Genomic DNA, 22,594 nt, shown 5'->3' with positions numbered 1-22,594 from the left:
TATCATGAAATGGGTATCTAAACGAGCTATTAACCTAATCATCTGAATCAACTAATTAACTCTAAACACCTGCAAAAGATTCCTGAGGCTTTTAAAAACTCCCAGCCTGTTTCATTACTCAAAACAGCAATCATGGGTAAGACTGCCGACCTGACTGCTGTCCAGAAGGCCATCATTGACACCCTCAAGCAAGAGGGTAAGACAGAAAGAAATTTCTGAACAAATATGCTGTTCCCAGAGTGCTGTATCAAGGCACCTCAGTGAAAAGTCTGTGGGAAGGAAAAAGTGTGGCAAAAAACGCTGCACAACGAGAAGAGGTGACCGGACCCTGAGGAAGATTGTGGAGAAGGACCGATTCCAGACCTTGGGGGACCTGCGGAAGCAGTGGACTGAGTATGGAGTAGAAACATCCAGAGCCACCGTGCACAGGCGTGTGCAGGAAATGGGCTACAGGTGCCGCATTCCCCAGGTCAAGCCACTTTTGAACCAGAAACAGCGGCAGAAGCGCCTGACCTGGGCTACAGAGAAGCAGCACTGGACTGTTGCTCAGTTTTGCATGTCATTCGGAAATCACGGTGCCAGAGTCTGGAGGAAGACTAGGGAGAAGGAAATGCCAAAATGCCTGAAGTCCAGTGTCGAGTACCCACTGTCAGTGATGGTCTGGGGTGCCATGTCAGCTGCTGGTGTTGGTGCACTGTGTTTTATCAAGGGCAGGGTCAATGCAGCTAGCTATCAGGAGATTTTGGAGCACTTCATGCTTCCATCTGCTGAAAAGCTTTATGGAGATGAAGATTTCATTTTTCAGCACGACCTGACACCTGCTCACAGTGCCAAAACCACTGGTAAATGGTTTACTGACCATGGTATTACTGTGCTCAATTGGCCTGCCAGCTCTCCTGACCTGAACCCCATAGAGAATCTGTGGGATATTGTGAAGAGAAAGTTGAGAGACGCAAGACCCAACACTCTGGATGAGCTTAAGGCCGCTATCGAAGCATCCTGGGCCTCCATAACACCTCAGCAGTGCCACAGGCTGATTGCCTCCATGCCACGCCACATTGAAGCAGTCATTTCTGCAAAAGGATTCCCGACCAAGTATTGACTATTGAGTGCATAATTGAACAATTATTTGAAGGTTGACTTTTTTTTTGTATTAAAAACACTTCTTTTATTGGTCGGATGAAATATGCTAATTTTTTGAGACAGGAATTTTGGGTTTTCATGAGCTGTATGCCAAAATCATCAGTATTAAAACAATAAAAGACCTGAAATATTTCAATTGGTGTGCAATGAATCTAAAATATCTGAAAGTTTAATTTTTATCATTACATTATGGAAAATAATGAACTTTATCACAATATGCTAATTTTTTTGAGAAGGACCTGTATATAGTAGAAAAGAGACTGGAAAACATTGGGGGAAAAGTGACATCAGGGCATGTTGGAGGTCCAAATAAAATATGCTGGATTTGACTCTTGTATGAGCAGCACCATAGCTCAATGCATCAAGAGCATAAATGCAAAATAGATGGACGAGATGTTACCATAGTCGGTGGTTCCAGCCACATTCTCGATCTCCAGCGTCCATTCTCCACGAGGATCTTCATCCCAGGAGTGGGTGGTCATGAAAGCCCAGTCATTGAAGCCCTCAGAGGAGTAATCGTGAAGTCTGTGAGAGAGAGAATGGTAGACTGTGTGAAGCTGCTCACAGCACAGATCAATATTATATGTAAGTATTATGTGAGTGGATGTTTCAGTGGCTAACCTGGGTGCAAGCAGTGTGGAGCGGGTGCCCTGTGGGCTGATCAGGTAGATGGCCAGATTCCCTCGGCGGTTGTAGGACAGGGTGAGCTGGGCTTGAGCATGCTCTAATGAGCTCACAAAGTTGGCCGTTCCAGTACATGCATCCACGATTTTTGTGATCACCAAATTACTTCCAATATTCCTAAAAACAGGCAAATAGTAGGATTAAAGTCATTAAGCAAAACATGTTCAAGAACTGTTAAAAAACCCCGAAAGTTATACTTTTAAATACAAATAGTTATGCATGTATCATACACTGTTGGCCAAAAGTTTGGGGTCGGTAAGATTTTTGAAAGTAGTCTCTTATGCTCACCAAAGCTGCATTTATTTTATTTTATTTATTTATTTGTGCTGCTTAATATTTTTCTGGAAACTTTTTTTTCCCAGGATTCTTTGATGAATACAAAGTTCTTAAGAACAGATTTATATGACTTTTACATCATTACAAAAAATCCAGTCATTTTTGATCAATTTAATGCAATTAATTAATACAGCCAATGAATAAAAGTATTAATTTCTTTAATCTTACTGACATCAAACTTTTGTAAGTTCAGTGTAGGATCATCAAAAAATTATCTACCAAGAACCACCATATAGCTGTAAACAGTCACAACATTTATCATTTATATTTATATAAATTTATATATTTGTATTTATCATCCAGCAGGTGAAAACTGTTAGTTCAACAGCTTATAAAAGCAATAGCCCACATCTTCATGCAAAGCCACTTGATTCAAAATAGTAAGTTACCCTGGGGTTCACTGAAATCCATTAAGAGACTATTACTTTGCATGAACCTTTAACAAATTTACAAAAATTGTTTGGACCAATAGGTGTTTATTTCCCAAACGCACACCACCAGCAATTGACATGTTAAAGGTGAAGTATGTAATTTCTGCGATACTAGTGGCATTTAGCGGAAATACAAAAATAAAGCATACTTTTGAACAATCTTGCAAACGCCCCATTCGCACACCACCCCTAATGCATAGCAGCACAATGGTCTATTCACCTGGACTTGTTAACGACCCGTTTTATCTTTGAAGGTCTAAATGCAGTAATTTTTGACTTGCACTTCTGTAACGCATGCAATGCATCAGTCATGGTCAGTGTTGCCAACTCTCGCAAAACAAATACGCAACCGCAGCATCAAAATAAAGCCCAACAAGCCCAATATTATTATATCATCATCAATGTTATCATCAATTATTTATTATCAATAAATGAGCCTGCAACATATTAAACTGAAACCACTGAGTTTGAAAAGCACAAACAGAAGTTAATTTACAAAAATTAAAAATTTGGTGCAAATTGCTACAAAGTGGGAGGGCACACACAATCCTCCGCAGAATAGGTTTGGAGAAAAAGACAAGAGCACTAACGGGGAGCTGTAAAACAGCCAGCCACATATTTATAATAAAATTAACTTAAACCATATATATCTACTTTTAGTGACCATAAGTGTAAAGAAACAAAAGTTGCTTGTCAGATTCTCCTAACAAGCAACTATATATTTTTTAATACCGGTAAGCCCCCCGCCCGCTAAACACTAAATAAAATTATACAAATAAATATCTTACTGAATCAGGAGTGTTATGCTGTATCAAACCTTGTCTACAACATTGAAGGGTTCAAAACACATTCCTGGTACATCAGAAAAGTCTCGCCAGGTTAAGACTTGTGCCACCAATGAACGCTACAGGAGCCAGTAGGCTTTTGGCACTCTAAGCCCAATCCTGTAAGGAGCTTAGAGTGGCTCGGCCCTGCTCACCAGAGACATGGTAACACAGGAAGAAGAGCTTAAATCAAGAGAGAGAACGACAGGCTACAGCCTCTGACAAGTCCATGAGGAATGAAGCGTAAACCCCCTCTGTGCAAGGCTTCAAGTCGGAGTTGTTGCGAGCAGAAAAATGTAGAAACGTACGGCAGAGCCAAAGTGAGGCAGCCCGTAATCACTTTGCTCTGTGACTTCTGCAACCAGCATGTTAAATTGGGCTTTGCTCCAAAACCCCTTGATCTTTCCGTAACATTGGTGAACCATAAAGGATAACTGGGAGAAGGGATAAAAAGAGGGTGCATTTTTAGAGACAGACATGATACGCTGAGTGAGAGGACGAGATTGGAGAAGAAGCACTTCATGGGTCCGTCTTGAGTTCCAAGATGTCAGCAGTGATGGTGTGACGAACGTGGATGTAACAAGCTTATCTGCAAGTCATTACCTCTTATAAACATGTTCTGCAGGAAGTGGAAATGCTTCATGCATTGAAGCATCATTCAAGTTGCCCAGCTCTAAATTTAAATGTAATAGACCATCAAAAGTGATGTTTCGCTCCCACCTCGTTTCTTATTCCTGTTTCCTCTTGCACTCCATGACCTTTTTAGTAGCACTAAATTTAAAACATCATCCCAGTTGTGTGCGCTAAAGAACCTCAGTTTGCCACATGTTAGTGTAGAATCAATTAAGAAAGCAGTTTCATCTAGTATGCCGGGTTTAGTTCACACAAAAATGAAAATTGTCATAATTTATTCACCCTTATGTTGTTTCAAACCTGTACAGCTGACTTCCATCCGTGGAAGACCAAATGAGTTTTTAGGTTTGCAGAACGTTCACACCGCTGTTTGTAATTCAGGACTCATTTTTTCCCCCAGAATTATTAGAAATCATTAAAAGTTGCATTTTCAGTTGAGCTTGGGGAAACCACTTGAAACATTTGTTGTGTTGAGCTATTTCAATTGCTTTTGTCTGATTTGTTCATTGCAAACAGCTGAAAGTCTGTACATTTTGCCAATAAACCTGATTTGCACTGGGGGTTGAATAATTTTGATTGCAACTGGAAAATATATATATATATTTTAAATCATATCTTTCATAAACACTACCATTCAAAAGTTTGGAGTCACAATTAAAAAAAAGAACTTTTATTTAGCAATGATTAAATAGCCGTGCTTTTGATTAACATCATTTAAAATATTTCAAATTCTATGAAATACAACACAATTTTTAAGACTATATTTCAGAGATTCCGTCTGCATTTTCTGCATCACAAAAATCAGGCCTTTAACTATGCAATGACTAAGGCTGTCAAACTCCAAGTCATATTAAGCTTGTTTTAAGGGGAGACACCCCAGGTGAATAGGAAAAAATAATTAACTAATAGATATCAGCATGAAACTTCCCTAGTTGATTACTGACATTAAGACAAATATCTTTTGTATAACAAGTTTTTAGAATATTTATGTTTAAATATGCAAATTATATGCACTAATTTGCATAATTCTAAATTCTTGCTTCATTTTGTTGACATTAGAGTCAAAAGTTTTTACAGAGGGAATTTTGGATATCTCTTTTTATCACTCAATTAATCAGAAAAAACTGTCAACAGCCATAAAAAAAATATTTTTTGCCCCGTTTTTGCTGAAGTGAGGTTTTTGGCTCAGAGTATGAGAAAAAACCCATTTTGAGAAAACGGCCTTTAAAGAATTGACATCAGCCAATGAGATTTCGCTTTTAGGGTTAAATGCCCCATTGTACCTTCACGATTGGTTGCTGATAAAAAAGGAAATTACCATATTTGGATCCGACAACATTGTACAAGAGAGAGAGAGCGCTTTCCAACGGTATATGTGACGACAGGGTGAAGACAGCGATCGCGGAGCAGCATGCTGATTTAGAACGCCAAGTTTTGTTGAATTTAGGAGAAATCTACAGACGCAAAAAGACAAAGTGTAGCAAAATAAAGACCTAAATGTGTATTTTGGACTTGTTTTCACCACAAGTCTGAAAGAAGACATGTTTTTGAAGACAAATAGCCCAAAATTGACCAGTGAAAAAAAAAAAAAAAAAAAAAAAAAAAATTGCCTGCCGTATCTCCCCTTAAGCCATTAAGCTACTTTATGGTGTTTTTGTTTACTGGATGAGTTCACTGGATGGAAAACAGCAGAGTGAACATTCAGTCTAAAATCTCCTATGGGTTTGGATGAACATGAAGGTGAGAAAATGATGACAGAATTGCCCTTTTTTGGTGAACCAACCCCTTTAAGCCTGTGATCTAGTATGGAGGGTTTAACCTACATGGGCTCAGACACCAGGGAAAGGACACACTTCTGCTGAGGTCCAACATTTGTCCAGTTCTTTGCCAGAGACACTATAGCCCCAGCATCCAGCAGACCGTATCCATAAGAATGGCTTACTGTAGGATAGAGAGAAAAAATCAATACTGTTGAAAGTAACTATAAAGGCAGTTTAAAAGACTGACATTATAAGTAAAGAGGTGAATTAAAGAGGCTGATATCATTAAGAGATCCAGAGCGGTTTGCTGATTGGTGCAGCCAATGATAATGTTATCGATTACATCACAAAACGTTCAAGCAGCTGGAAAGTGGAAAGAAACACCGCAGGGAAAGGAAAAGGGAGGGAGCAACGAAAAGCAACGTGATGGGCTTTTACCTCGGCGACCCACTCCATTTATCTTCCAGTCATTGGTGGTGAGGTGGGCAGGGTTTGACGTCCTCACAACCAGATGCTGCATGTCTCTCCAGGTTAGGTTTTTACTGCAGAGAGAAGTCAAACTGTTAGTGCCTTTCAAACGTGAGATACATGGTGGAACGAAACTCAAAACTGCCTGCATGCTTCGCAGCTCTCCAAGATAATCTCTTCTGCCCTTTTATAAAGGTCACTGATAGCTACAGGTAGAGTCATAAAGGTTATATTGTTGCTGGTGAATTCATTTAAAGCTATATAAATAAAAACTGCCGCTCAATGCATGCATTTGATCCAAATGAGAATTTGAAGGTTAATTCCAGTCTGCCAACCTAGCCAGTAACCATTTTATTTTAAAAGCCTCCGGTCACTCAAAGAGCTGGAAGAAATATGACCTCGCTCGAGGACAGAACAAACATGCTTCGGAAGACTTACTTGGCCTCAAGGGCGAGGGCGATGATTCCTGCCGCCAGTGGGGCCGAGGCAGAGGTGCCTGTGTGGGAGTCTGTGCACTTCTGCCTGAGGTCTGTAGTGACCTGAAACAGGAAGTAGAGCGAGACAACATTTCACATCATTGATATGAAAAATCGAATTATTCCAGATGGGAACACAATACCAACAGGACAATGAAGTCACTGCATTTCTCAAAATTATTTTATAATGTTTCCTGATGTGCACTTATAATATTAGTAGGATTTTTACATCAAAAACTAAAGTCATAATTGTGTAATTAAAGGCCATTTTCTACCCTGTCTTTAGCGTTCTGGTTTAAAAACACCTTTTAAAGAGACATGCGTCTCTTTTCAAACAAAAAAGTCTTTAAAGACCCACTCCGATGAAAATAATGTTTTTCTAGGTGTTAACATGTTCTTGTGGCATTTTTCTGATGTTAGAGGACATATCTTGAGAAAAATAAGCTCAAAGTTGTATTTCTGAGTATTTCTGCATTCAAATGGCTGTGAATCAGTAGCAGACGCTAAAATGCCGGCTAAAATAGACTGGAGTTGTGACGTAGTAACTCCACTGGGCGTCTCCACACGCGACGTCTTGGAGTGAAATAATGATCGGTGATCGGTGATAACTTTGATTAACTTCGGATAATAATAATTAACGTGTATATAATACTGTTGCCCCACCGGTATTGGGGGTGTAAGCTAGCGGGAGAGACAGAGCTCTCAGCAACGGGCGGCGGGTCGTCTCCGTGCCAACGGCTCCGCCCACAACGCAGAGGCGAATTGCTAATGAGCTACTGCAGCTCTGCTGAAGTGAAGTCCCAGAAAACGGCACAGGTTTTGTGATTCTGGCTAAAAATGGCATAATCATAGTTTAAAGACCACTGGGAATGTTTAAAAATAGCTCAAAATTTGATCGGAGTGGGACTTTAAGGACTACAGTCTACTTTGTTTTTTCATTAAATAAATGCCGTCAGCCTTAGTGATGATAAGAGACCTTTCAAAATAATTTTACATTTTTGACCGGCAGTGTGTGTCAAAAAATCAGTGAAACCTTTTTTCCATTCATGACTCCTTTAACAATCTTGCTAATGGTGTCTAGCATCTCTATTGTTATTGCTCTTACTTACAATCAGGAATTCGAACAAACACATATAACACTTAGTAACCAATTTTGATGTGACTGTTTTCGCCTTTCAATTTTAGCAGACAAATCATGTGGGAAAAACAAAACCCAGACTGGGGACCAGAATTTCATAGAGACTTGGGAATTGGGCTCTTTCCACTTGGGCCAGTAGGCAACCACCCAGAACTTCCTAGCAACTGCATACCAATGCCTTAGCAAACAACAGCAGCAGCATCTGCATGGGCAAGCAGCACTCACATATTCTTCAGAAAATGTAAAAACCCTACAAACATGCATTTAGTTTAAGCCCGTAAAGTGACCCAGGTGGTTCAGTTAAATGTTTGACATTTTCGACACTTCAGGGTAAAAAGCGCAGCATCTTTAAGCCCTCAGGGTCAAACAGACAGAGCTGAGACAAAGCTAGACAAATGGGTTGATGGGTGACACTTAAAAAGCCAGGCATCATAGGATGTGCACTGACTGCGACAGACCTCCTTGTGTGAGACTAATTGCTGAAAATGGCAGAGGGGCTGAATGACAGGAGCGACGACAGGAGAATTCAACAGTTGTACACTTAAAAATGAATCGTGGGAGACCACAGGAGAGGGATATCGCCTGGCAGAGTCTCTGCTGCAAGGAAAACAGGGGGTATATCAGGCTTCTGTCCTTTAGAAGCTCACCTCCATTGTGAACAGTAGTGTCTGTGTCTTGAATGCTGGACAATGGATGACTCAGTCAGGCACAGCAGGTTATGAAAACAATGCTTGGGTGTGTGCCTCGGTCGGCACTGAGCCGGGTAAGGAAACAAAACCGAAAAAAAGAGCAAAGAAAATGTCGTGCTATGACAGTGAGGTATTGTTTTGAATCACAAGGATATTCTTGTTTTGAAAATAGAGTTGAACATTTTCTGAAGAACACGAGAGGGTTGCTTGCTCATGTAAATGCCATCGTCACTTAGCCAGGGTCTTGCTTTGGGGTTGCTAAGATGTTCTGAGTGGTTCTTAGAAAGAATTTGTATTCATAAAAAGTTCTGAAAAACCATTGTAATTAACTAGGTTGGATAACCTCCAACTTGTTTTAAATTCCAAAAGGTAAGATGTTTAATGAATGTATTGGGTTGTTTCAATTGTTGTTGTAATCATTACAACATAACACTAGCTACATATAAAGGTAACAATTTAGTTTAGGGTCCAATTCTCACTAATTGCTTATTACTAGGATATTGCCTGTTTATTAGTACGTATAAAGCACATATTATTGCCTTATGCATGACCATATTCTACATCCCTTAATCCTACCCAATACCTAAACTTAACAACTACCTTGCTAACTATTAATAAGCAGTAATTAGGAGTTTATTCAGGCAAAAGTCATAGTTGATAGTGAGGTAATAGTGAGAATTGGACCCTAATCTAAAGTGTGAAGCGGGGAGAGAAAAAACAACATAAGGATGTAACAGACCCATATAATACATATTACTATTCCTAGTGGTGTGCACGAGTGATCTTAAGTGACACCAATGATTGATTATGTAAACAATGAACGGTCATGATTATGTGCAACAAATTTTTTGCTGAACGGATGAGTCAAATAGGGATCTCTTTTTTTAATTTGATTAAATTACGGCAGAATTTTCAGCAGCATTCAGCACATACACAGAAAGACGGAGGGCAAATGAAAGCAATAGCATGTCCATCTTGAGACAGGTTATTTAAAAAGAACTATTTAAACAAGGCACATTAAAAATAGTGACACTGATCGCTCGCCAAGCCAGTCACAACAAAAATAGTACGTGCGCTTATTTTGATTCTTACAGTAATCTGCAAGCAGTGGAAAACGATGGCATTGAGTTGATGAGAGAGTCTTCGGCAAGAACCCCCATACAATCTGAAATCACCATAAGTCTGTCATTTTATTCTTTAGAAAAACAAGATACTCTTGAGGAAATATTTTAGAACACGTGTGAATCTGGCCCCTGGGTAGTTGCCTACTGGATCAAGTTGCCACCTAAAAATCTCCATGATATTCTGGTCTCTAGATATGGTCTTTCAATGACCTTTTTTCCAATTTTATCATCTGACAGGCCAAAATTGTAAGTATGATACTTAAAAGTAATAGAACACCTCTTCTTAAGCTGCAAAATTTGATTTACAAGGAAGAAATACTGTAACTTTTATGGCTTGTCGCTTTGACTGGTTAGGACACGGTGAAATGCTCGGGGCTAGGGATGTTGAAATCCCTAAGCACAAGTATAAACAATAAAAATTGTGATGCTTGACATAACAATCATCATTAAGCGCAAACACAAACCATGCGTGATAGTGAGAGGTTATGGTTTTGATTCCCAAGAACATCCGTGTTTTTTAAGGCTTTTAAACAGAGAGTAAGGCTTGGAAAAGCGCTTAAAGGGCCATGAAGATGAAAGCATCTATCTTCCCCTTCACTAGTGACCGCAGTATTCATTGACAGCCAAAAAGCCTGTAAGAACTTTAAAGACGCTGCAACAATTCTTAATAAATTGGCTTGGCAGTTTATCTTCTGAACTCCAACTGTTTTCAGATCCTTTACTTTTGGATTAGATTAGCTATGCCACTTCTTCAATTAAAGGATAACTGGTGCTGATTATCTGGAGGCGGAGAGAGAAAGAGACTCACAATCTGTTTCTCATTGAGGCCTCCACTGCTGTAGGTTGTGGCGAGGGTGGACGAACAGGCCTCGCTGTACCAGGGCACGTTGCCGTTCTGCGTACTGCTGCTGATCGACAGCGTGTAGATGCTATTGGTGTAGCCGTCACAATTGCAGCTGTCCTTCTCGCGGCCGCCGTTCCCCGAAGCCCACACGAAGATGGACCCCCGTCCTCCGCGGCCCTAGAAATTGGGAGAAGAAACAGTCACTCAAATGCATTTCCTTTCATGCAAGCCCAATCAAATGCCGTTAAGACGTTGAGAGCCAGATTCGAGCACTGCGCTGCCAAGTCTGAGATGGAAGGATTACCGGTGACAGTACTCAAAACAACTGGATAATATTTGTGATGAGTGGAGTCTGGAAAGTATTGTCTCCCAGAAAGGATTTTCAGTGTCATGGACTATTAAAGCACTGTCATGGTTTCGATTGCCGGGCCAGATGATTTTAAAAGGACCTTGTGGGAAAAACCTAATGTTCTCAAGTCATTTATCATGCATGTTTATTTTCATGCGCAAATGAAAGACACAAACAGCACTGGGCTTTTGTGGTCTACTTCTCAGATGAAGCACAGTAATACAAAAGCAAACTGTCAGAACTGATAATGAGCTTGTGAAAAATGCACGCACCACATTAACGAGGCATATTTCAATAGCCGCGACTTTCATTTCACCATGTTGCCACAAGGAAAGGGCAGCAGTACAAATAATTAGATTCAGATGCTGTTTGCTCGATACCTTTGTTCGTTGCGTTTTTTTTTAAGGTCATTACTGTACCTTACAATTCCAACAATGCACCAAATAAAAGTCTGCAGTGCAAAGTTTGGCTCCGTCTTTCAGAGTTTGCTCTCGCTTACAGCACACACCTGCTTGATTGTGGGCATCCATTCAGTGAGGGTGTTTACACAGACCAGAGCCCCATTTGCATAGGCCTTTTCCCCACACAAAATGGATCTTGTTCACCAAACAAATCTGACTGCTTGCACACACATGTAACAATGGCTAGAAAATATAAATAAATATGGATGGGAAAAAACATTGTGCTATTCTGTGTAATAGGTTAAAAAAAGATTGTTATATTTGGTATCACTAACATCTACTTAAAACTTTATATTTTCACTGGTTACAGTGAAACATCAATAAATACCTCTGACTATTGTTGAATATTAAAGTAGTATCTTAACTCTGACTAAGAGATAATCAAACAATGTAAATGGAGAAAAAAGAACGACAAAAAAGCACAACAGTGATCATTTTAAAATAAGTAAAGCAGTTGTGGCTAAGTGCTTGCACACTAGAGTTTCCCCATATCAGCGGATGCTGTGAATCTACTGATATTAAAGGAAATGATAAGTGAAAGACATTTTGAAATATTTGTTGCACAATTTAAAATGTTGTCGCAACGCTTTTGCTGTTGACCAATGATAAAGTAAACCAACTTTAAAATATAATATGCCATTCAGGGGCCTGTTTAATGTTAGTATCTTTGTCTTAAGACTATAAAATACAGTATTTTTACACCGTTGTAATATTTAATGCATAGCTTACATGTTTCCTTGAACGTGGAAACTTAGAGACAGTTTACTAAACAATTTTAATTCTTTCATCACTTCCTCACCTCGATGTCATTCCAAACCTGTTTGACTTTCTATCTTCAAAAGAGGATATTTTGATAATTCAACTGTTTTTACAGTTGCACATGCAATGAAAGTTAGTGTGGTCAAAAAAAAAAAAAAAAAAAAAAAAAAAAGCCATAAGCAAACAAACAAACCAGAAAATTGTCAGTTTCTTGTGTTCCATAGAAACAAGTCATAGTGGTTTGATACGACATGAGGGTGAGTAAATGATGACAGAATTAAATTTTTTGGGAAGAACTATCCCTTTAAGTGATGCATTTAATCTGTGACATAGTCATCTCCCATAATGTTTTTATAAAAAGTCTGTTCCTATAGACACTGCGGTAGGTAGCATCTTGGCACGACTCTCTTCCATTGTCCTTTTATTGGGCGACAGCCAGTTTTACAACCCCGGTGCACGTTCATGTGTGAGTGAAGGGCTAAAACTAATGCCGTTCCGTTACCCCGCGCATGATAGCAGTTTAGCTCAAATGGCGTTAAGTAATTAGGTATTAAGAATGTCAATACTGTTCACGCTCTGGAAAATCTGCATGAATATGTCTCAGTTAGAATTGCCATTTAATGTGACGTTCTAAATTAAACAAACTTCGCTCTGACTAGTAAGTGCTTTTATGACTCAAGGCACTCGCAAATGAAGTGTGGCAATATCAAATACGGAGCATCCCTTCCAAAGCCCCCTTGGCATCGCTAACTTCAAAGCAAATAAGAAAAAAAATAAAATCATTTGAACCACAAATTTATACCCTCTAAATGACGCTGCTGGTAAAAGTTCAAGATTAAGAGGCAAATTCAGGCTCAGATAGGACCATTTCATCACAAGAATATCAATGAAAGCACATCTACCATTTGTGGCACAGACCAACTGATGTAGATAATGTCAGGAAACAGTAAAAATAGATCATGAGTCACAGAAGCAATTGTACAAGTCATGGAAAACAGGAGCTTTTCTTTGCTCTTTTGAAATGGGTTTTATGTAGACATTCACAGCGCAAAACTTCCTCCCTCCCTGACACCAAGCACTGGTACCTTGGTTTAAATAAATAAACAGCCTCAAATTTTTGTAATTCATTATTTTGCATTCAGTCCCATCTAAAGGAAGTAAAAATGATCTCTTTTCAATCTAAATTGAAAATTAGTAAATCATGACAGCATTTTCATTTTTAAGAACTACTAACATTTGCATATACGTACTTTTCAGATCAGTCTTAAAGGTACAGTAATACAAGAGAGATGCCAAACCTCTAATACACCACGTAGGAAAGCCTCTTTGGCCAACTTTGCAGGTCCGTCCACCGTTTTGCCGTCATCTTCGGGTCCCCAGCTGGCGCTGTAGATGTCGATGTGGTGTGGGTTGAGACTAAGGGACTGAGCTTCCACCACATCAGTGACCTCTCCATCCAACATACGTACACCTGCAAAACACAAAACATCATACACATTAAAGGACAGAGAGCAAATTATGAACAAATACTTTGGTTAAATTATTTTTGCAATGATTATTGTAATACCTCTATTTAGATGAGATGATAAAAGGTTAGGAATTGTTGTGAAAACTGCCACAGGAGGATGGCCATTACAAGCATTTCACATTTAGATGGGATGTTAGGGGAAACAGATTCCATAATATCTAGATTTACAGTGATATTAGTAAAAATGCAGAATTCAGATGCCAAAAAAATGCTACAGAGAGCTATATTAAGAACTGGTAACATGTTTTAATGTTTTTGAAAGAAGTCTCTTATGTTCACCAAGGCTACATATATTTGATCAAAAATATAGTAAAAACAGTAATATTGTAAAATATTATTGCAATTTTAAATAACTGTTTCCTACTTTAATATGTGTCATATGTAATTTATTCCTGAGATGCAAAGCTGAATTTTCAGCATCATTACTCCTGTCTTCAGTGTCACATGATCCTTCAGAAATCATTCTAATATGCTAATTTACTGCCCAATAAACATTTATTATCAATGCTACAATCCTTTGAATGAAAACTTTGATACATTTTTATAGGATCCTTTGATAAATAGACAGTTCACAAAAACAGCATTTATTTGAAATAAAACAATTTAGCAACATTATAAATGTCTTTACTGTTCATTTTGAACAATTTAATATGTCTTAACTGAAAAAAAAATAAAAATTTACAACTACATGATTACAAATAAATAAATAACATATAAAATACTTTAAACAATGTTTAAAGTGAAAACAATCTTTCATTACATTTGAATGTGTATTATTATAAATGGTGTAAATCAAAACTTTTAAATGTCATTTTTTTCTTATACTGCCAACCCCTACCTGCCTGCAATGTTAGGGCTGTGTCAAGAAGTTAATTAGCGGCCCAATGCCAGAACCTATATTTCCTTTGAGAAGCAAGCAAGTAAATTGATTACCAATATTTTTAAGAGAATGCGCAGAGATGCAACATAACTAAACATACAGTAAAGCTGAATACAAAGAAGCCACTTTGAATAACCCTAATAAAACCCCCATATGATCGAGATCTTTTTGCTGTTTATAACTTGCAGCATGAAAGGAACGAGGTGCACAAACAGATAGTGCTGCATATAAAAGTTCTTTTAAAAGTAAAATGATGAGTGCAAACGATCTTTGGAGTTCATTCAAAGGTGACAAGCGGCTACATTCTTCTCTTTCAAACATCCCTTCACAGATGCTTCACAACAGAGAAGACCATCTTATCTTTTTCCACTTCCCTGTACAAAAGGGAATCTTAAACCAAATTGTGGGTTTGGGAACGAGCCAGAGCGTTTGGTCCAAAATGTCAGAGGTGTTGAGTTATTGTGATCCCAGCATCAGAACGTTATCTCAGCCTCGAATAAAAAAAAAGAGAGAACATTCTGCCCACAGCTTAGTTTTTAAAGTGGTAAAGAGGAGAAATCAGAGTCAAACATCTTCAAAACAATGTGAATCACTCCTTTGATACACAAGGGGGCGAGGTTACTCAAGGTTGCCCTCATACGGGTTAGTGCAAATAAACAAAAGTTCAGTGCTTTCAGGTTTTCCAAAGCAATCTGAGAGCATTGGTGCAGACAGTACTGCAAACAAACCGACAACAACTACAGAAAAATACAGCACAGCATCTTGGAAAGACAATGTTATTATCCCATATCTACATTCCAAAAGTCCCAAATATCCCCACAGGACAAAGAGAGAGCTGGCTATGATTACTTCCCAGGAAATGAGAAAGGCATAACAGATATACACACGGATGCACTGTGGCAACAAAAGAAGGGATTTTTTTATTCAGACTTGGTCAATACACAATCTACGTCCCCTCAAAAATGCATCAAGAAACCTCAGGTTTATTCTTTATAAAGCAAATTTGAACAATGTACTCTACTGTTTCCTCCAAATCTTTCAAAACAATATTCTCTCCTAATGAGTTCTGGCAGAGGAATTAGCCGTGTTGTGTGCCATCTCCACATTCAACCTTCCTCTAGCAGAAGGCACTGCCTGCCAGTTTGGGCTGATGTTATGGGTCAGCTATCCAAAGACCTCCAATTGTCTCAGCCTTCTGTCCCCATGGTACATTAGGAGTAGTATCTGCCATAAATACATAGCTGCCACATTCGACCGCACCAGACACATTGGCACGCCCGGCATCTTGGAACGGTCAGCGTGTCGTCACTCACAGTAAGAATCAATGATGCCACAACATTGCGCAGAAATGGGATAACCTTTCACAGGTGAAAATGTATTGGTTTGTGTTTTTATGTACAGTATTAACTAAACTAAATACAGCTGCAGAGGCTAAGTCAAATTGCTCTTGAATGTTCACAGACCGGCTTTGACTGTTACAACATGGCCCATAGAAACAGCCGCTAATAAGGCATCTATAGACACACACACAGTATGTGTGTGTATATATTATAACTATCTGCTGCTTATTAAGCAAAGATTTCACCCTGGATTCAAGGTGAAACTGGGCACAGGAAGATTTATCCTTCACTGCTTCCCATTAGGAAGCTAATTCAAAAACAGCTGCTTTAAAGAAAAACAAAGGCAGAGCTGACAAAAAAGAAATGCACATTACCCATAAAGCATTATCTTTCTGCATAAAAGGGAAGATTTGATATGTAGCATATATTTAGTCCCTGAAAAAAACAAGATTGGTGGTGGTTGTCCATGTAAAACTCACCATCACAGTGTTTAGGTGGTTGCTAACTAAACCCCTGTCAACAGAGCCCACCCACCCGCACTGGTGTGTTCATACTGTATGGCAGATTTGCTGATCAACCCAATGAAAAAAAAAACCTTAAAATTCCTATTTTTCCACTGTCTGCCAATTACCATAGTAAATATACGGTAATAAGCGCACACAGGATTTTCGGCACGTCCATCTCAATCAGTCACTTTACTCACCCAATGTAATTTTAATATGTATTATATATAGCTAGTGTTATGTTGTGTTGCTTAATATTTGAAACAAATAAAATTCCCAAAGGTATGATGTTTAATACATTTACTGAGTTAAGGCAAGGTGGTTATCATAACTCTAATGGGTTATTTATGATGATTTTTAAGAGCATTTTTTTAGGAATTCAAATTCTTAAGTTTTGTCTTTAGAACAAACCTAAGAACAAAGATAAGAACATTCTTAAGAAATGTTTTTGAGAATATAAAATCCTGCCACTGTTCTCCTTTTTTGCCCATTTTCATTAGCCAAATTGCATCAAATTGAAATGCATCTTGCATCATAAAATAACAACTCTCCTCAAAAAATTGCATGATTTACCGTATCATTCATATGTATAACGTGCCACATCAGCGCAGGGTGACTTGAGTTTACTAGTAATTACTATAGCTTATTCTAAGAGGTTTGGTCAAATCCCTAAACATAGGTATTAAATGCAAGTCACCCTGCACTGTTTGTATTATGGGCGTGAGTGATACGTTAAATCATGCAATTTTTTGAGGAAAGGTGTGTGCTGTTATTTTATGATGCATTAGAGCTGCACGATTCTGAATAAATTGAGAATCTCGATTTTTTTTTGTGTAAAATGGAGATTGCAATTCTCCCACGATTCTGAGGGGGGGAAAAAACATCAGACAACTAAACAAAACATGCAAACTAGAGGTTCTGACAAAATGCTCATTGCTTTAGTGATGCTAGGTGAACACCTCTTATAACAATCACCAGCAAAAATTATATATAATAAATGGGAGAAAACATTTATTATATAGAGTTATGTAGAGTGTGTTTCAAAGTCAAAGTTTAAAATAAATAGAATAAAACACCAAAATCTCCTGGGTGTCGTTAAAAGCATTTTCTCTCTGAAAAATTGTTGTTTGATTAGTCGGTGCTTAAATATGCTACTGCTGCTGTATAGAGCCAGTGTTACCTCATAATACACGTTATATAAACAGAAACATAAATGTGTTACATAATCTATTCTGTGGTGTCATTCATCAAATGTGCTATCAAATGGTAAAACTTAATTCACCCAAAATGAAAATCCTGTCATCATTTACTCAACCTCATGTTGTTTCAAACAAATGTGATTTTTTTCCCTCCCATGAAAAACACAATAAAAATGTTAAACCGTTCATCCAGCTTGTGTATTCTTTTGCAGTCATATGATAGCTTTTGGTTATGAACAGCTATCGTTATGAAGTTATCATATTGGAGAATGGCAGTACATAAATTCTGCTTAACATCTCCTTGTGTTAAACCAAAGAAAGTCAAACCGTATTTTGCACAACACAAGGGTGACAATTAATGATGACAATTTGCATATTTGAGTGAATTTACCCAGTAAAGTGCCTCATTCATTCATTCATATTGATAATCTAAAGTGAGATTTTTTTGGAGAGAATGTGGAAAGCGTTTGCCACTATCAATGACACTAATCAATGACATTTATCGCTGAGTCCAAGATCCTGTAGACAGCAGAAAATCTGCACCGAAAAGGATCAAATCACCTCAGCCAATTAAAAGGATTACATATGCCAGCGTCCAAATCGTTGGCGCAAAGGGACCTGTGCTGGAGCCTGTGATAAATCTCCCACTTGAGCTCATGAAGCCATCACTAATGGAGTTCCTCTTCCGAAGTGCTCTCGGTACGGAGTTCTCATACAGTATAATGGACAGAGACAAGGCTAATCTGAATGTAAAGCTAATTGGATGCTTCACTGAGGTGTTTTGCAATTCAAATATAAGAAAGGGCAGGGTGTGTGCTGACAATAGACTGTACGTGATAAAACACGATAAATGTATGTTTAAATACGCCAACTCACCTCCGATCTTGGCATTGTAGGCCACTCCGACTCCACAGATGCCATTGTTGGCAACAGCAGCAACTTCTCCAGCACAACGTGTCCCGTGTCTTCAAAAAAAAGATGAGAGAGAGAGATTGAATTATGACTTTTCTGTACACTTTCAAAACATCTGTATTATTCCCAAAATATTCCTTTGCATAACAGAATAAATTGTAATATTATAACCATATGTATGATATTCATCAAAATACATCAAGAGTTAAATAAAAAATCATTTCATGTAATGCATCTTATACACGCAGAGAAAGTAGGAGCAAGCATAAATGAAGGAATGCAATTCATGAATTGGACATTCTCAGTACTGCCAAAGACGGCTGGCAACAGGATCAAACTACAGTGCTGATGACGAGGGGCGGGCAAAAAGACGCCCTAATCCTCATTCACAGCAGGTGACTGAAGCTTCTCATCCCGCAGGACTCATTCACAGCTCTTTTGCATGTGTGAAGAGCTCCTTCTCAGTCCTGATGTAAAACAGGCGGCTATCTGTTAAATATGATAGCATGTGACACACTGATAACCGTGGCTTTTAGGAATAAGATTACAGCCTGTGACAATGTGCAAATGCAACTTGCTGTATGCATTTAATCAAAATGAATGAGGACCAAAGGCAAGGAACCAGCTAAAGAACCTCAACGGTTTAAGACGGAGCACCTAGATCACTATACAAATGCATTCTAATTTTATATTAAGCCTTTTCAACTCAAAATATTTTAAACTTGTTTGAATTTGCACTGTAGCTCCAACAAAAAAAAAGAAAGAAAATGTAATTACTAACAAACAGATTCTGTATGCACACTCATTGCACCACATCCAAGCATCTGAGACGGCGATGGATTCAAGCATAAATCCACAGCGTCTGTGTCACAATGATCTGCCGGGTCAGTAGACATATAAAAGTCAAGAGAGCAATGAAGGCTAAGCTCAGAGTTAAACGAACAGTGGAGGGATCAGTGGAATCCCAGGAGAACCCCTGCAGTCATCGGTCCATTCATAGGAAGCATGAGATCAGTAAGGCTCAGTCATGAGATCAGTCAGGCTAATGTCTCAGACATACTCAGTCCTGGAATAAGGAGGATCATGGGACCTAGATTACATCCAAAAGGAGGATGAGGTTTTATGGGAACCAAGCTTGCGGATCGTTAAAATTACAAGAGGGTATTTGTTTGAATGAATGCAAGATTACAAAACAAAAAGTGTGCAAATGACGTAAATATTATTAAATATCATCATTTATATTGCATTTTACATGAACACAATTTTATTGATAAATCTTTGTGGGACAAAATGTGTAAATAAAATATTTACATAATATTATTTGTATTTCATATGTTTATTTAACTTTTATACATGCATTACATATGAAGACTTCAGATGCAAAAACCTTTTTTTTAAATGAGCATTTTTATCAGGTTCAGTAATTTCACTTAAATGGCAACGAAAAGGTTATTAGTCAGTTATTGAAATGCCATTATTCAAAAATGTCACTTTAGTCAACTCATTGGTATTTAACAAATTTGAATGTCTTTGCTGCAAAACCAGCTAAGTCCATGTGTGTGTGTGTGTGTGTGTGTTTTTGTTTGCTGCAAAACCAGCTGAGTCCATGTGTGTGTGTGTTTTTTTTGTTTGCTGCAAAACCAGTCCATGTGTGTGTGTGTGTGTTTTTTTTGTTTTGTTGCAAAAACCTCTAAGTCGGCGTCTTGTTTGACTTTGTCATGGGTAGAATAGAGCTGTTCTTTAATGTAGCTTATGTCCGTTTCTGTCAGAGTTACAGTATAACAGGAACACTGTTGTGTTTACATGCTACTCGCAAAATCTCTCATTTCATCATACTCCTCCATCTTGTTAAGTTAAAAATCTCTTTAAACAGGATAAAAACTTGCAGCTCATATGTACGCCATTCATCTTGAAATCACATGATTTGATTAGCGTCTTCTGATTGGTTCTTTGAACTTAGAGGCTTTTGCTTGTACAATGAATTTCTGAATGGGCTGAGGCTGGGATTTAGCGGGATTGTATGTTTTTATTCTACTATGTGCAAAGAGCATTCGCTCAATATCGTTATCTATCATCGAGGTGGCGGCTTTTGCATATGAAGTTTTCAAATACACTATTATTTATTTATTTCAAAACATTGCTTTACATTACACAATTTTAATTTGTATTTAACTTTACATATACTGGCAATCTGCCTGTCTCAAAACATCACAATGTGATGAAGATAAATGTGGTGATTGCTCACCATTCTTCAACCGTCCCCGATGATACATGGATGAGTGGCATGTTCTAAATGAAAAAGTAGTCCAGATGCTCCTCGACACATTTCTGCAATGCAAATGCCCAGGATGACTGAATTTGAGCAGACAAATTGCAAGCATCTGCATTTATTCACTGACTGAACAGCAATGTAGTGACACTAACCTGACTTGCCCTTTCTAACCCATTTTAAACTAAAACGTGAGTCAATAGACTCGTATTGATTATCGATGCGTCCCCCATGCACCTGAACAAGATTTAGATTTCAGTAGCTTAAAATATAACCGTGGGCTTTCTCAATTCGCAACCCACCACTGTTCTGTGAATTATCCTCTGGCTTGAACCTCGGAAAGTGTTGTTCTTGTGTACGTGACTGCATCCAAATTCATGCTGTTATCGTAGCTGGATGGTTAAATGCTGAAGGTTTAGTTTGGTGAGACAGCTTGCGTTGCCGGCCCCCCATGCTGACTCACTTTAAAGCTAAACAGATGAAGGTTTCTGATGTTGAGATTGAGATATGCCACTACTGAGCTGTCTGATAGATGTAAAGCAAGCCTGAATAAATATAAGAGTTTTATTGCCATTTCACGTTTACCTGTAGCACCAAGCATGTGTGCTCCTTTGCAAGAACTGCTGTATAGATTGAATCTATACCACGAGGACCAGAAGGAATGTGCAGACTTCTGCATTTCCTGCACTGATTTTTGGAGGACAAAAATCTGGGCAAAATTCTGCTGATTTAAACGGACTTACTGAGCTGAGAGTAATACACTTTTATACCTGCAGCTGAAAAAGCATATTAAAATTAGGCAAAACATCTCGTAAATGAGCAGGCAAGAGACGAGAGATGTGTAGAACTCGAATCGTGAAGAAACCTCTATTATTATCTATGAAATTCTGAAACTGTAGATGACGTGTGAGCGCAGTAATGAGCAAGTCGAAACACATTTTACACTAATTTTCAAACAAGTAAAAAAAAAAACAAAAAAAAAAACAGCTAATTCAATTAACCGTTTTCTTTGTGAATATATTTTAATGCAAATGTGAAAATGTAATTTATTCCTTTGGTGTAATGATGCTAAAAATTCAGCTTTGCCATCAGTGTCAGATGATCCTTCAGAAATCATTCTAACATGCTGATTTGGTGCTCAAGAAACATTTCTTATCATCACTGTTGAAAACATTTGTAGTACTGCTTCATATTTTTGTGGAAACTGTTGTACATTTGTTTTTTAGAATTCTTTGATAAATGAAAATTAACAAAGTACAGCATTTATTTGAAATAGAAATCTAAACATTTATAAGAGAGAGTACTGCATAAAATTTGCCAACAAGTCAATCAGCACTAACAGCAGATGTAAAATAAGAGTATTTCTGCTTCACATAACAGAAGAAAATCAGTCAATGTAGGACACGCTGGACCATCTGCTTTCTCCAACACCACAGGCGTTTTTACTAAGACATCCTGTTTGGACCTTTATATAACCGTGAGAGGATTCAAACCTGCAAACGTACTGCTCTTGACATACAGCTCAGTTCTTATAAGAACAGGATTATTCTGGGCTGGATGATGGTTTGACATCTCCTCCACAGGAAGTCATCCTAAAAGTTTGTAGACGCAACCGAGCAAACTATTCTTTACATATGGAAGAGATAAGGAGTGAGGCAATTGGAAATATATTTTAAATAGCTTTTGCTAGAAGTGCAATGTCATTCAAAACATGTAAAGACAGCAGATGTGATGGGAAAGGGCTAATAAAGGGTTAATTTAAACAAATAAATGAAAAGAATCTGTCATTTACCCTCATGTGGATAAAATGACATTTCAAAAATGCTATTTTGTCCATTAAGTTA

At 38.2% G+C, this 22,594-nt stretch overlaps 1 protein-coding gene across 2 annotated transcripts in view; it reads right to left on the bottom strand.

Annotated features, from left to right (window-relative positions):
* The window catches only part of furina (furin (paired basic amino acid cleaving enzyme) a), a 98,345-nt gene that overhangs the window by 5,054 nt on the left and 70,697 nt on the right, over window positions 1-22,594 (bottom strand). For both annotated transcript variants that reach the window (XM_056259158.1, XM_056259157.1), the window contains exons 7-14: window positions 18,446-18,534; window positions 13,418-13,590; window positions 10,515-10,727; window positions 6,718-6,818; window positions 6,250-6,353; window positions 5,875-5,992; window positions 1,765-1,944; window positions 1,544-1,668 (exon numbers count right to left, since the gene is read on the bottom strand). In XM_056259158.1, coding sequence (XP_056115133.1) covers window positions 1,544-1,668; window positions 1,765-1,944; window positions 5,875-5,992; window positions 6,250-6,353; window positions 6,718-6,818; window positions 10,515-10,727; window positions 13,418-13,590; window positions 18,446-18,534 — 1,103 coding nt within the window. The remainder of the gene's footprint in view (window positions 1-1,543; window positions 1,669-1,764; window positions 1,945-5,874; window positions 5,993-6,249; window positions 6,354-6,717; window positions 6,819-10,514; window positions 10,728-13,417; window positions 13,591-18,445; window positions 18,535-22,594) is intronic.

This window comes from Rhinichthys klamathensis, unplaced genomic scaffold (genome assembly GCF_029890125.1).
Source record: "Rhinichthys klamathensis goyatoka isolate OS25496 unplaced genomic scaffold, OSU_Roscu_1.1 h1tg000165l_1, whole genome shotgun sequence".
NCBI classification, from domain to species: domain Eukaryota; kingdom Metazoa; phylum Chordata; class Actinopteri; order Cypriniformes; family Leuciscidae; genus Rhinichthys; species Rhinichthys klamathensis.
Note: the sequence above shows the minus strand (reverse complement) of the source record. Positions and strands in the feature narration are given on the sequence as shown.